Source organism: Chaetura pelagica, unplaced genomic scaffold, assembly GCF_000747805.2.
Source record: "Chaetura pelagica isolate M959 unplaced genomic scaffold, ChaPel_1.0 scaffold21, whole genome shotgun sequence".
NCBI lineage: Eukaryota > Metazoa > Chordata > Aves > Apodiformes > Apodidae > Chaetura > Chaetura pelagica.
In genome coordinates this window covers 2,021,236-2,035,280 of record NW_009952251.1, presented here as the reverse complement: position 1 = coordinate 2,035,280, position 14,045 = coordinate 2,021,236, and the positions used below count along the sequence as shown (strand labels likewise).

Below are 14,045 nucleotides of genomic sequence, written 5' to 3'. Positions count from 1 at the left end.
GGGGGGGCGGCGGAGCGGGGTCGCCCGGGCCAGTGAGGCCCCTCAGGCCCGAGGGGAAAGGTGCCCGCGCTGTGCCGGCCGCCCCTCAGGGACCCCCCCGGCCGCCCCTCAGGGACCCCCCCGGCCGCCCCGAGGCGCCGTCCGTGCCCGCCTTTAATTTTGCGTGTGGAGATCGTAGCGCCTGTTTTCTGTCGTGTGTAAAAGTGGCTCCAAGTGCCTCACCTCTGAAGGAAGTGAGAGTTATCAGACGTGTGCTTTTCTTCAGATTTTTCTCATTTTCCCAGATTTCATAATTAAAATGAGCTGGTTCAGCCATCCCCCAAAGTAGCATGAAGGAAGGTGCTTGTAGATGATGTAGAGACTGTTTTTACTAAAATGAAAAAACTTAGGCAGGCATAGACCTGGTGCATTTATTTGTTTCTCCAAATTTATGAACCGAATAAGCTTTTGTCATCCTAGTGTGGCAGAGGTAGTGATCTCAAAGCGAATCATGTAAAAAATGTTGTGAAACTTCAGTTATTGTGTTAAAAAACCCCAACAACCAAACAATAAGCAAACCCAAACCAGCACACCCGATGATAAGAGTACACAACGTTAAAATGCTTAATATCACTTCCAGATAGAAAAGTAAACAACTCTATACCAAATTAATTGGTCCATGTGCAGAACCACTGGTTTTACCTTGCCCTGGATTTCTTTGTTTTCACTTGCTGTAGCATCTGAAACAGTCAGCATTTCACAAGCACACTATTTGAATATGCAGAGGCATTATTGTATGTAACTCTGCATGCAAAATTGATGGGAAAAGGGGAGTTGAGTTTCCTGAAACTTGGAGACTAAACCAGGGGTTTTTTTTAATATTTATTTTTTTTGTAGTAAACTTTTCATTCACTTGCCTGTTACCAAAAAGGCTTGATGCCTTAAATGGGAGACTGAAAAGAAACCCTATGTTTTTATCAGTTGGTGGAATCACTCTGTTAATGCTGGAGAGTTTCCATTTCAATGGTGATATACTCTGTAAACGCTGAAATATTAAATCATGGAATATTTGGGTACCTTGTTGCATAATGATGGGTTTGTCTGAAAAATAAACCAACTCAGTGTTACTTGTTCATGGGGTTTTTGGTTTTGTTTGTTTTGGGTTTTTTTTGTAGGCCTTTTCTGTTGTTTCAAAGCTGCTGTCTCAGCGTAAACTTGACCTGCTGGATGAACTTGTATCAGCAGAGGTAAATTATTTCTGTCTCTTATTCTAGCAATTGATTTTCCATTATGAAGTAACATGCATTCAGCTTTTCATTATCTACCAATACTGTCAGTTTGGTTTAGTATGAGAACAGCATAATGCGGAACAGAGCAATTGTTTGTCCTGCAGCTTTTTTATGTTTCATTTCAAGGCATGAAATTTAAGTTAAAGTTACTGTATTTTTAAAGAAATAAAATTAATCCTGCCATTGAGCATAAGGGCAATTGCCAAAAAGATTGCTGGTGTACCAGAAAGGACTGCAAGGCAGTGGGTTCTGGTTAGCAGGTGGAATTGCATACCTCTCTTGGTTTTGGCAGGTAGCTGACGCTTTTGGTCTGTGCACAAGAATTCTGACAAAGAAGGGAACTGATCTGTGCTCATCCTTGCTGCACTAATGCTTTCCCACCCCCAAGCAAATAATACAGCCAGTTACTGGTCTCAGCTGGAAGGCCTCACTCTTGTATCATGGGCTCAGTGGTATGGCTGACCTGGCTGGTTAAACATCAGTGCTATGCGTTCTGTGTTTTTATGAATTTTTAATTGCTGGAGTTGTCTTGGCCTTCCCAGGAGATAGAAGTAGCAGATGCTTCAGAGTCAAGTGGAGGAGATACTTCAGGCCTATGCCTTGTTACTGGATGTCAGCTTGGCCTGCCCTATTACCACTCATGCCTGTGCAGCAAAAATTTTGGTGTTCTAGTGCATCCCCACTGGACAATCTTGCCTTCTCTCTCTGAGCAGAGATAGCAATAAAATGTGAGGTTTTTTCTTATAGTTGTTTTGAAAGAGCATCTCCTCTTCCTCTGCTCATCTTAAATTCTTCAGGTGATTAGGTTAACACTGATACAGAGACTTCATGTGACCAGAGCATGTCACATGTCTGTGGCTGCACTGCTTTGTTGTTGCTTTGGCTAGTGAAATGTATTAGAAACCAAAGTCTTCTAGTGAAAACTGCCTCTTGCTTCCATAGGACCTCTGGATTTGTTCATTATTATAAAGTGGCAATTCAAGTTAGGCTAAAAACTGAGTATGAGTTAAAAATAAATCCTGCATAGCTTCATCCTTCACTGCGGCATGTCCTTCTCACGTGGTATTTGAGGTGATGCCTCTGTTCAGTTTGTGCACCACACCCTTCTACTTGTCACAGCTTTGTAGATCTTAGGACACTCAAATGATATGGATGTGAATGTGATATGGAACAAGAGCAATGATTTTTCAGTCTTTTCTGATTGTGTATAAACTTTGTGTAGTGGAAATATGGATCACAAAGTGGCAAAGGTAAATTTAGTGATAATGGAACTGATTTTCAAAGAAATTTGTAAGATATAACTAAGAAATCATTTAATCAAAAGCTAAGGAATATACACTTGGAAATCAGAAGTGAGAAGGCAGAGTGTAAGTATGATTGTGGAAGCAAGCTAAGCTGGTATTTTTTGGGCCTTGCTGCACAACTTCTGTTTTGACAGTGCCTTTTCCAAACATTTTTTTAAATGCCTTGTTTTCCTTGACTTGAGGATTAAATTGATCTTTAATATTGCTTAATTGGGGTTTGGGATTGCCCAAGCTTTCCAGTGCATTATCATTTCCACTGTTTTATACATTATGCAAATGTTTAGTGATACAGCTCATTTTATTAACTGCAGTAGAAAAGATTGTTACTCCTATTTCCTAATGAAAAACTGACAATTTGTCTGAATTTAGGTACTTCAGGTGCTGAAGGAAAAGATTTCTTTGCTCCCTGACAACCACAGGGATGCTTTAGCAGCTGACATTGATGCAATCATGTACACAACAGAAGGAGATGTTCGCATTTACTATGATGATGATGGTATGTTTAGAATTCTAAAACGTTTCTGCAAAGGGCAGTCTAATTTCCTGATTTTGCTCCTAAGCAGGCATTCTCCTTACAGGTGTGTTTTTGAGTACTGTTTCTCATTCCTTGTTCTTCTGTTTATAGTTCTATATATAATTCCCTGGTTTCCTTTTAAACCAGACCTGAAGAATTGTTGTGATAAATCATGGTATTGTTCTGATTTCAGTTTAGGTCTTGCTCATTCCTCTTCTTTTGCAATTTCAGATTTTTACATTATTAGTCCTTAGCAATCTCAAACCACTCAAAACCAATTTTACTACTATGTGCAGAAAGCTGTTGCTTCAGTCATGAAATCTTTCAAGAAGAATAGTGAAGGCTGGATAACAAAATAAATGTTGCTGTCTGCATTTCTGTTCTTCTTTCATGGAATATTCTTTGTTCCAGAACTTCTTAAGTATTTTTTTTTAGCTAGTGATGAGCTGAAACAAGCTTTTCTTTTAGTTAAATACCAGCATTATGTGCTCAGTTCACTATCAGACACACTTGAGATGGCTTGTAATTTTAACCATGGGTCTTCTGATGAGCATTTCAAATTTTCAGACACAGTGAGCTTTTGTCTCTTTTGGGAGATAGAGATTGTTTTTTCTCTTAGTTTGCTCCCAAGTTTCAACTACTTTCCATACTTTTGTAGTATCAGTAGTTGGCTTTGGACCTTGTGGTAACCAGCTTTTTCATACTGTTTGATTATGTGTGATGTCACACGATGCTCATGAGAAAATACATACCTTTCTACAGAGTGTGTTTTATTGCTGAACAGCACAAATATGGCTTTAAATAGCTCTGTTGGTGTTATTCTATCATGTTTTCTTTATACCTAAAGTAAGCTGCCTTTCCAGGGTCTCACTAGAATATATGCTAGGTATCAAACAGGAGTATTTGACCAATGAGAAAAAAGAGGTCTACCTTATGCTTTGATTTATTTCCAACAGGAAGAAAGTTTGTTAGTATCCTGATGCGCTTCTGGTATCTGAATGGTGCTAACCTACCTGATGAAGTACCAGGTGAAACAAAAGTTTTCCAGATTATGTTTGGAGATGAAAGCACGAAAGAAAAAAGACATCTTTTAACAGCAAACTATGAGTAAGTTTACTTCTTTTTTTTTTTTTTCCCCCTGTATGTACATCCTCTAACACATACATTGAATAGATGGATTTTCATAGAAATGCTTGTAAATAATGTCTGTGTATTGATCTCAGAGCAGTGCAGACATATCTGCACAGATGGCAAAATGTACTGAAAAGAACATTTGTGGAAGTTGGAAAAAGTGAGGATTTGGTGAGAGAAATGCAATGAAATCAATGACTCCTATACACAGAAACTGAGAGACTAGGGGGTCTAGATGATCAGGTGCTCTGAAACAAAGGAAGCACTGAGGACACCAGTGCTTTTTGCCTGGATGGATTATTGTGGATCCATCTGTTAGCCAAACTGAGCATGTTTTTAGAGTTAGAGGCTTCTGAGGTTCTGTTAACCACAAAAACCTCCCCTAAAAGCCCTAAATTCTCAGCAGAGACACGCTAGCACGTATGCATTCCTTCTGCTATTTACAGTGCTAACCTGAACTCAAGTGGGCAAAGGTGCTGTGGCCTTGGAAGCCTGGTGTTAAGTATTTTGGTGTCTGGAAAAGACAGTTTCTGGGATTGGATTTGCATGCAATTGCAAAGCAATGAGGTTTTACTGTCTGTGCCCACAATATGTAGGTGACTCAGGAGCATGAATATTTTAGCTGTTAAGCAATCAAAGCTGACATTTTCAGGGAGGAAGGTGTTAATGACTGCAAAAGGAAGATTCTTTGAAAACAGGTGGATGTTTTACTTTTCCTATCAGCAATTGTGAAATTTTCTTTCTGGGAGATTCAGTACTACTGGTACTTTGATGTTTGATGTATTTTTGAAAATATATATTACTTTTAAAAATATAGTTCAGTAAAAATGAAAATTTTCCAGTAGAACGCATAGCATGTGAGTCCCCTTGACAATGTAGTTACCATCCCATTAAATACAACCCTTTATTTAGAGATGAAGGTCTGTCACAAAGATATATTCATAGTTACTGCTGTGAAAACTGAGTGCTCTCGATATCAGGGTGTTTGCCATTGCTGCTTGACCTTGTCTGTGGGATCTGAACTAAAACAATTAAGTCAGTGCATTTTGTTTCTTACTGTGGAATTAATTTTGATCCTCCATTTTGTGGCATAAGCATCAGAGTCTAAGGAGCTTTCATAGGCATAACTGAAGTAAAACTTCTTGATGATATTTTGTTGTTAGTAGCTTTTTGAGGACCAAGTGAATTTTAACAACTCTCCAATTACTGTATCTCTTTTTCCAGGTTCCAAAGGGAATTTACAGAAGGTGCAAAACCAGATTGGACAATTACACGGATTGAACATCCAAGGCTATTAGAATAAATGCCTTCTACAGTCCTTTTATGTACCATTGTAGATGTTCTGATGTAACAAATACCAGGTTATTTTGATCTTTTTTTCCCTTCCAGCCTTCTCCTTGAACAGAGGGATGAATTTTGTATGTTTGATTTCCCAAAATTGTTTTTTGAAACTTACACTATGCTGCAGCATAACAATAAAGCCTTTTCCCTGGAATAGGCTGGTACAAGTTTAATGCTCATCCAAGGCACATACAACAGCACAGTTTCGTGCAGGCCGGTATTACGGGTATGTCAGCTTCTTACATTCTGAGAAGAAATGGTACTGCTTGAAGATAAACAACACTTCCATGACTGGTGGCCCTCCTGAGTTATTTTCATATGTTTCTTTTTTTTCCTAGGGACTACACAATATATAATTGAATAATAAGCAAGATGAAATAGAGGTAGATGGACTTCTTAGATTGTCTAGCTTCAGCAGTTCATTTTGAGGTAATCTTGCTCTTGAGTATATTTCAGATTAAGAAAGGTAGAGCCATTATCAGTATTTGGTACAGGATTAGAGTAAGAAAAAACATTTAGATTGCACTGGGAAATGGATCAAAGATAAGTATTTTGAAAACTAGTAACATTCCTTTCAGTTCAATAATATACAGGCAATTCCAAGTTGAGAGGTTTATGAAATAGAAATCAATCAAAAACATGAATTTTAAAGAGGACCCAAGAGATAAACTATATTAAGTCCTCTTTTTGAAATGCTTGTTGAACAAATGAGCAAATAATTTAAATTAGAATTTGCAACTTCACGATTTCCCAATTCTCAGATTCTCTGTTTCTGGAACCTGAGATCCCTAGTGTAGGTAGCTTGAGATTTTTATATACAGATCAAAAGGACATCATCATAATAGGTCTTTTTTATCTCCTATGTCAACTTTAAAGATAAGACTAACTTTCTAATCTAGAGATTCATGCAATGTTTTAAAAGTAAAGTAAGTGTAGTAACTGTGATTCACAGCAGTTGTGACTGAAAAATGTAAATTTCAATAGTTTAGCTCTTTTGATGCAGTGATTTAATGAGAAGCCATGTTTAAAGCTTATCAACGAGTTTTTATATCAAATCTTGGCAAATCAATTACAGTATTTTGCTCTGCCTCAGCATCAGCAGCCTAGCCCTATAATGGAGAATTTGGGATTTGTCCTCTGGGCAAAGTTCAGTGATGACAGAGAGCCTTGTCTTCAGGGGAGAAATAACATTATGCACTTAGAATTATACATAGCTATTTTGTATGCAGTCAGTCTGGAAAAGTTTGAGGCAGAGTGATATATGTATTATTCTCTGGACCATTTCCTGGAGTGATGCTAAATAGCAGCACGTCCAGTTTGGCTTGGTTTGCCACAGATAGCTGTGATGAGACATGTGACATAGTAACAGCGGAAACAAGCAGAACACTAGTGAGATGTGCAGATTCACTTCTAAAAGAAGTAATTATTATGGAGTAAAAGAAGATAAAAGCCAGTGAAGCCATGTTTATGTTCTTCGCATTAAAATAACAGAGGTCTGTTTATAAATGCTAATATATTTTTTATTTAGGTTACTTAATTAGTTGTTTTTTTGCTTGTTTTGATGTATCAAAGCAGGAGTCTCTGTCATCACAGATGAGGGATTGTCCTTATATTAGTGAGTGCTCCATTTTTGGAAACAAAGGCAAAGCAGACCCTTCTGTATGACCAATGTGGAAAAAAAAAAAGTTTTGTTCACTATAAAATTGTGACTCTATATCAACATGCTTCAAATTGATAACACAGTTTGCTGAAAAAAGATATGTCATTGGAAATGTATGTGCTATTTTATGCTTTCAAAGTTGTTTGTCTAGTAGGCTGGGGAGGGACAGCTGTTGGATGCTTGGGTCTTTTTAGCTTCTAATATCCATTTTAAAAATTATCCTGGAGACTACAAAACTTCACCAGATGCAGAATCACCCATGGCCTTACTGCACAATAAATAAAATGGAAAGTGGTTTGCTTTCACAGTGAATAAAACTGGTGTCATTACACTGGATTTACGATGTAAAACTGGCTTCAGAAGAAACATCACCCACCCACCTAAAAAAAGCAAAACCAACCCCCAACCCAACTTGGAAGGAACAAGCAATTGTACATCTTAAATAAGAGGATTAATTAAAGTTTACATGAAGCTTTGACCTCTTTCTACCCACTATCCATAATTCTATATACTAAAGGCTGTTCTAAATTCTTATAGGGGAAAAAAAGATGAGTAAAGTTAAGTTTGCTTCATGTTGATTTGAGAAGATAGAGGAGAACATTTTCTTGTAATTCAGGGATTTCCAGTGCTGCCATTCAAACACCTTACTTTAAAAATTGTCATACTGTCTTAAGCATTTTTAAAAAGATGGCAAGGTAGTGTTTTATTAGAAACATCTTTATTATGTGGTAGTAATGATGTTTAACAAGGAACACAGGAACAATGTGGGGATCTTTGTGTCACAGTGTGCTAGTGCTCCAAAATTCTTGCTGATTTGTCTCAGACATCACCTTAGAAATCACATTGTGTAAGGATTTGGGTGTGCTCTCACCTCTTTGCCTGACTTCCGTTTCTGTTGCTTTAAGTCAGGAGGACAGTACAGTTTTAATTATGGAGTATAGCTTGTAAATCCACATACATGCTGATACACATAATTTGCAGTTTTAGCTTGCAAACCCAGCAACTCATGAAAACAACATTACCAGATCTGGTCGTGATTTTTAGAGTAAAACTCATGTCTATTAGCAGCGTTCACATTTCTGATTTGTGTTACACAGAACAATCAAGTCTTAAGGTGTCTGGACTATATCCTTCCAACATGGATGGGGATTCAAAGTACCACATTCTTTTTTTCTGTAGGTTCATGTGAAGTTTGGAAGGCCTATATTTATCTGTTAATCTGAAACTGTGGTCATGTTTACTAATTATTGACACTCCTCAACTGTAGACAGCTGCGTGGCACAATTTCAAAGTATTTGTCTAAATCTTGACAAGCACTAATTAAATCTGGCCAACAAAACCCCCATTAATTGGCACACCCCACTCACCAGTAGGTGGCCTTGGTCACAAAGCTATTGTAGCTAGAAAGTGACTGGTAATGAAGAGTGTAAGAGGGATAAAGAATAAAATGACAGAAGCATTGATTCTCATATAAGTGCTATTTAAATAATTTAGACTTACTAAAGAGTCTTGCCAGTCTTCCTGGCTTTCATACTGAGTCAACGATAGTGCCTTGGCTTCTCTCTGCAATGCCTACTCATTTGAAAGTAGCAATTAGCAGGTATAATCGCAAATTAATTGTTCTTAGTATGGGAAAGATAAGTTGTACGAGTGAATTCACACCTTAGTGCCTAACATTAGCAAACCTTTGTCCCTATATTTACATTTTAAAGTATGTATATCATGTTGATTGGGTTCCCTTCCCACCTGTCCCAGCATTGTGTGATTAACTCAAAGAGCGACATACAACTTGTTCGGTCTTGACCTTACCTTTACTATAGGTTGTATTTAGTTAATTATTTTCAGGTCTTACAGCTGGAAAGCTGTATAGTAGTAAAAGTCATACTGCTTGTCACAGTAGTGATCATGCTTCAAAACTTCACAAGTCCTTTTTTTCTCTTTTTACTTTTGTGGTTAAGCTTGTTTTCTGCCTTATGTGCCTCATTTGCTGCAGGTGAGGCCTTTGAGAGCCCTCAGAGGCTGGAGTCACATTATTTGAGATGGGATACAAGCGTGTGTAGTGGGAAGTGGTTTTAACTTCAACTCTTTCTCACACATAGGATGTGACATTTGGTTTCTAAGCACTGGACTATGTGTGGGAAGAGTAAGATGTACTTAGTTGTTAAAAAAGCAAGTGTTGTCTACATAGCTTTTGCTTTTGTTTTTCAAAGGGAAAGGCAGCTGGGCCAAATGGAGTTTCATGGAGAGAAAAGAACACAGTAAGTCATAAAGGTTTCTCTCCTTGTCTTTTCCCTTTTTTATTTTTTTCCTATTGCTGATGTGCTGTTCTTTTGGGTTTTTATAGTCCTGCACAATAGGATGGAGGTTGAGTAAGTTACTGTCTACATCTGCACTGTTGAAAACACCCCCTTTGTCACAACTCTATTTCTTATGTGTATTTTGTCTAAATTCTGTGACATGCTTTGCGTGATAATAAGGTACTCATACTCAAGTTGATGAGGAAACTGTTGCAGTTTTAATGGAAGGAGTAGACTGCAACTTTCTTGCTGCCTTTCAAGTTATTCTGTCAGAACTAGAGGCAAGATAAAATTAGATACTGTAGTTTCTGTTTGCTATTTGCTTTCTCCTGGTCTGTCACAGAACAAGACTTCTGATAGTGTGCTTCATATTGTAGTGCTCAGGACCTGCAAGGGAAAAGAGAAAGAACACCAAAGCGAAGTGCACGTGTGCGAGAGGTCAGATCCCAGTAGTGTCAGGCTTTAAAGACAAGATTGTCCACATGGACAGATCTGCCTTTTTGGCACTGGAAAACTTCTCTCCCAGTTTGCTGTTGTTGCACCTGGCAGAGAAGATGGTATTTCTTCCAGGGGAAACAAGTGGTGACTTGAATGTTCCAGTTTTCTGTGCCTGCTGATGGTATGCTGTTTGAGGACCTTTGAGCTCTTTATCTATAGTACAGCCAAACAAGGTTATTACTTGTGATGTTATTTTTTTGTAATGCATGTATCATTTTGTAAAGTGAGAACTGCTGAATGTACATAATGGTTGGGGAGACTTTTAATATACTTTCAGGTGACACAGGGTTGAGGGACTGCAGTGTAAACTGAAGAGCAAGCTAATGAAAATGAATTTGTGTGGTCCATAACTCATGTCATGTAAAGCATTGATCATTAAAGAGGTGAACATCTAACCACTGCTGGTTTGGTTGGGGTGGAAATTAAGTAATTAAGAGCTCTGCCTTGGATTGGCAGCTGCCTGAAACCTCTTATTTCTTACATGTTTAAAGTAAACATTATTAAAATCGGTAATAAGCTCAATCAGGTGCTTTTGTGCTTTTTAATTGCCAGTGGGGTGACTTTCCCTTAGGTCTGTCTCAGGCTCTGCCCCCTATAGCAGAACCTTCTGAGCTGTTGGGCTGTTCCCACTGGTTTTGCCACTAGTGTAATTAAGCCACCTTTTCTTCCTCTGAGATAAGAGGCATTTTTCATAAGGTAGAGCAATAGAGAAATCGTTGAACATCTGGGTGCAGTGTTCACTGCTTGTTTGTATAGGTTAGGATTTCCATTAATATGCAAAATTCTGTATGGACTTCTGCTCTGAAGTACTTTCAGAAGGCATAATTTTTGCTGATGTAGTGCAGTTTCTGCTTATGAAAGCATGGTGCAACCCACCTGGTGAGAGAATTAAACTGCATGATTTCACTCTTGCCATAAGGTTCCAGGTCTGTGTCCAAGAGGATATAAAACATTTGTACAAGTGCTTGAAAAGATGGTAGACTCATTGTGGTTTTCATGATAAACTATTAGGTTGTGTATCTACTTAAAGGTTTCAGAAATAAATTAACAGATCATATGCAGCCTTCAGCTGCATTAAAACAGTAATTATAATAAAATTTTAGGTAATGTGATTTTTACTGTGAGGAAGGAAGGGATTTTGCCCTTATTGTTCATATTAATCTGCAGTGATTTTTGTTTGCTTGTATTTTGTTACTCTTTCCTGAACACCAGCAGTTAGTTACAGCTGAAGAAAGTATTCCATTGTTGAGAAACAGGATAGATATCTAAGGGAAAAGCAATTTCTTTATCTGGTCTGTCATTCTTAAATACTTCACATTCTACTTTCAGATTCTAGGTTGGAAATTATTTTTTTTTATTGCCACATTGGTAAGGTTCACTCTCTTTCTCTGCAGTGGAGGCAGTTGATTCTTGATGGAATCATCTGCATATAATTTGCGCTGTTTTCTGCCAATAGAGCGTTCCTGGGTACAGCTCTCCTGTTTTCATTTCACTGAAGTACATGGGCTTTGACAGGGGCAGCTGGGTGAAAGGTAGTGCCTGCATTATATGGGAGATCTGCTTAAGTGATCTGATGGCTCCTTCTGGCAAAATCTGTAAAACTGTAATAGCAGAAGTAGAGAGAGGAAGGAGATCAAAGGTGATTGGTAATGCAAGATTCATATAAAAAGGAAGCTGTATGTATTCTGACTTGTTAGAGCAGAAGCTGGAACAGCCCTGAAATGGAAGTAAGTTTAGAAAAACTGAACAAAATAAAAACATAGTGAGCAGGTTGGTGTTCTGACTGAACAGTTCTCTAGCTGCTCCTCTCTGCTAAGAGGTAGGTGAGTATTATTTTTCTCAGAAATTTCAGTGTTGTACTTGCTCCTGTCAGGACAGTGCCTCAGAATCCTACCAGAAATTCTCCTTTCCACTAACATTAACAACCTAAATTAGTAACAAAATTTGTCTTGATTGTATGATAAAACTAGGATAATCTCTCTTGTAGCAGGAAGAAACCAGGTCTAGAGGATTTACAGTGGCTTGTCTCAGTTCTGAGGGAAGTCTTCAGAAAACTAAAATGTGAAGGCACACCTTCTGAAGCCTTCAGTTGCAAGACCCCGTGTTACTTCTCCTTAGCAGCAGTCTGTGCCCTCTCATGAGACTGATATATTCAGTCTGCAGTCAAATGGCTTTCTTGCCTTTCTACTTATTTACTTTAAGACATCCCTCTTCTTTCCTAACCTACTTGCAGTTCTAGCATTTGTATGGTGGCTAAGTCAAGCTGGTGATATTTTTCACAGATGCATTAATCTCATTGGATTCTCAAAATCATTTGATTGTCTTTTCTTAAACATCTCAGTGTCTCTAATTGCCTAACCAGAGCTGAGCACAGCACTGCAGATGAGCCTTCTGTATTTATCTTGTGTTGGAATAACTTTCTCTAATTTCATACTTCAATTTATGTGTTCTCTAGCTTGGGTTGCAGGGTCTCATTTCTCCTGCTAAGCACGGTAGCAAGGAGTACTTGAAATTTCTCCCTAGCGTTATTTCTGACCCTGTGTGTGACCAGTAAATATTTATTTCTGTTTCATTGGGCTTTTTGTCCAATGACACATTACCACCGTAGTCTCTTTTCACTTTCTTTTTAACCCTGTGTGTACCTAGTCTTTCTACTGTATTCAGCAAGTCCATCCCTTCTTCCTTTTGCTTTCTTTATGGTGCCATAAGTGATTATTTCTTTAATCCCATGTCTAGAAAAATAAATTGTGTTTCAAAGCTTATGCCCAAAGCTACTTAAAAACAACAAAAAAAATTGCTGATTTAGACATTCAAAAAATGGCAGGAAAAAGGCCAGTATTTATTTCCCGTTCTTAGATTTTCATAAGCTTTATCTTGCTGCTTGTCTGCATGTCCCTGCTGGGACAGGTATAGCCGTGTCATTAGAAGTCAAGGCCTGCTGCTTGCAACTGATTCTGAAAACTGACCAGACTATCATGTCGCAGTGCATGTCCCTTCCTGCACAGGTTTCTAGTCGTATCCTTCTTATGTAAATCAATATCCTAACTCTCAATACTGTATATTTGATATATTTGTTAGTTCAAGCACTAATCCAACCTATTGTTTGAGCACAAAAAACCTAATTGTTAGCTTTAACTTCTGTTCTGCTTTACTAACACAATGCCCCTGTTAACTTAGATTTACTTGATCTTTCCTTATTGCTAAGATTTTTCTTGAATTTTCACTAGACATCTACTTAAAGAATCCTCTCTGTACCATTTGGGTGTAGAATGAGCTACAAAGCAAAGAGGATTTAAAAAGGATTCAATTAGATATATAGTGTTGCTTGCTTGCTTCCTAGCGAGTTTGCTGGGGTTTGGGGTTTCTAAGAGCTGTTGTGGGGGAGTTTTGAATCCCTTTCTCTTCTTTTTTTAATTTCTTGTTTGCATTCACAACAGGCTGCCTGTTTTAGTAGTCCTCTATATTTCTCCCTAGTGGACTATATTTCCTGTTTTCTTTGTGAACAACACCATATGTAATTGTTTTACCATTCTTGCTTTCTTCCTGAATGATTTGGGAACTATTTTGGAGCTTTTTTCCAGATACACATCCCTCTCCCAAGCATGTCAGCGCTCCAGGCTCCCAAGTCAATCCTGAACAAGACAGGTTTGAAATCCACATATGCCCTTTCACATACTTCCATTTTCCTTGCCCACAGGTCTGCTGCATTTCTTTTGTAGTCTTGACAACACATATTGCAGGGTGCCTCCACTGACACCACAGCAATTTGGGACACATCTGAGAGAAGTGGCCTCATGCTGTCACTTTAGCTGTTCTTAAACAGGTAGCCCTGAGTATTGGTGAAGACCACATCTAGATATGTGGTCTTGGCAGTTTTGTTTGGGTTATTGTTTTTTGTTTCTTGTTTTTTGTGGGTTTATTGTGGGTTTTTTTGCCAAATACTGCATCCACCCTAATATTTCACAAAGTAAATCACTGCATAAATTTGTAATTTCTGTCATCAAAGCACTAAATGCCTGAGGTGCATTCCTG

At 38.2% G+C, this 14,045-nt stretch overlaps 1 protein-coding gene across 1 annotated transcript; it reads left to right on the top strand.

The window, feature by feature from the left end:
• The first annotated feature begins 575 nt into the window (after positions 1-575).
• LOC104397430 (chromosome unknown open reading frame, human C2orf47) lies at positions 576-5,863 on the top strand. Its single transcript, XM_010007391.1, has 5 exons — positions 576-584; positions 1,155-1,226; positions 2,942-3,068; positions 4,043-4,193; positions 5,442-5,863. Exons 1-5 carry the CDS (start codon positions 576-578, stop codon positions 5,518-5,520), a joined length of 438 nt encoding a protein of 145 aa, XP_010005693.1. The 3' UTR covers positions 5,521-5,863.
• Positions 5,864-14,045: the final 8,182 nt, after the last annotated feature.

What these genes read in the sequence shown, in the direction of transcription:
- LOC104397430 (XM_010007391.1), top strand. An exon ending in ATGAACTTGTATCAGCAGAG is followed by an intron (nt 1,227 to 2,941) that starts GTAAATTATTTC and finishes GTCTGAATTTAG; the next exon opens with GTACTTCAGGTGCTGAAGGA. An exon ending in CATTTACTATGATGATGATG is followed by an intron (nt 3,069 to 4,042) that starts GTATGTTTAGAA and finishes TATTTCCAACAG; the next exon opens with GAAGAAAGTTTGTTAGTATC.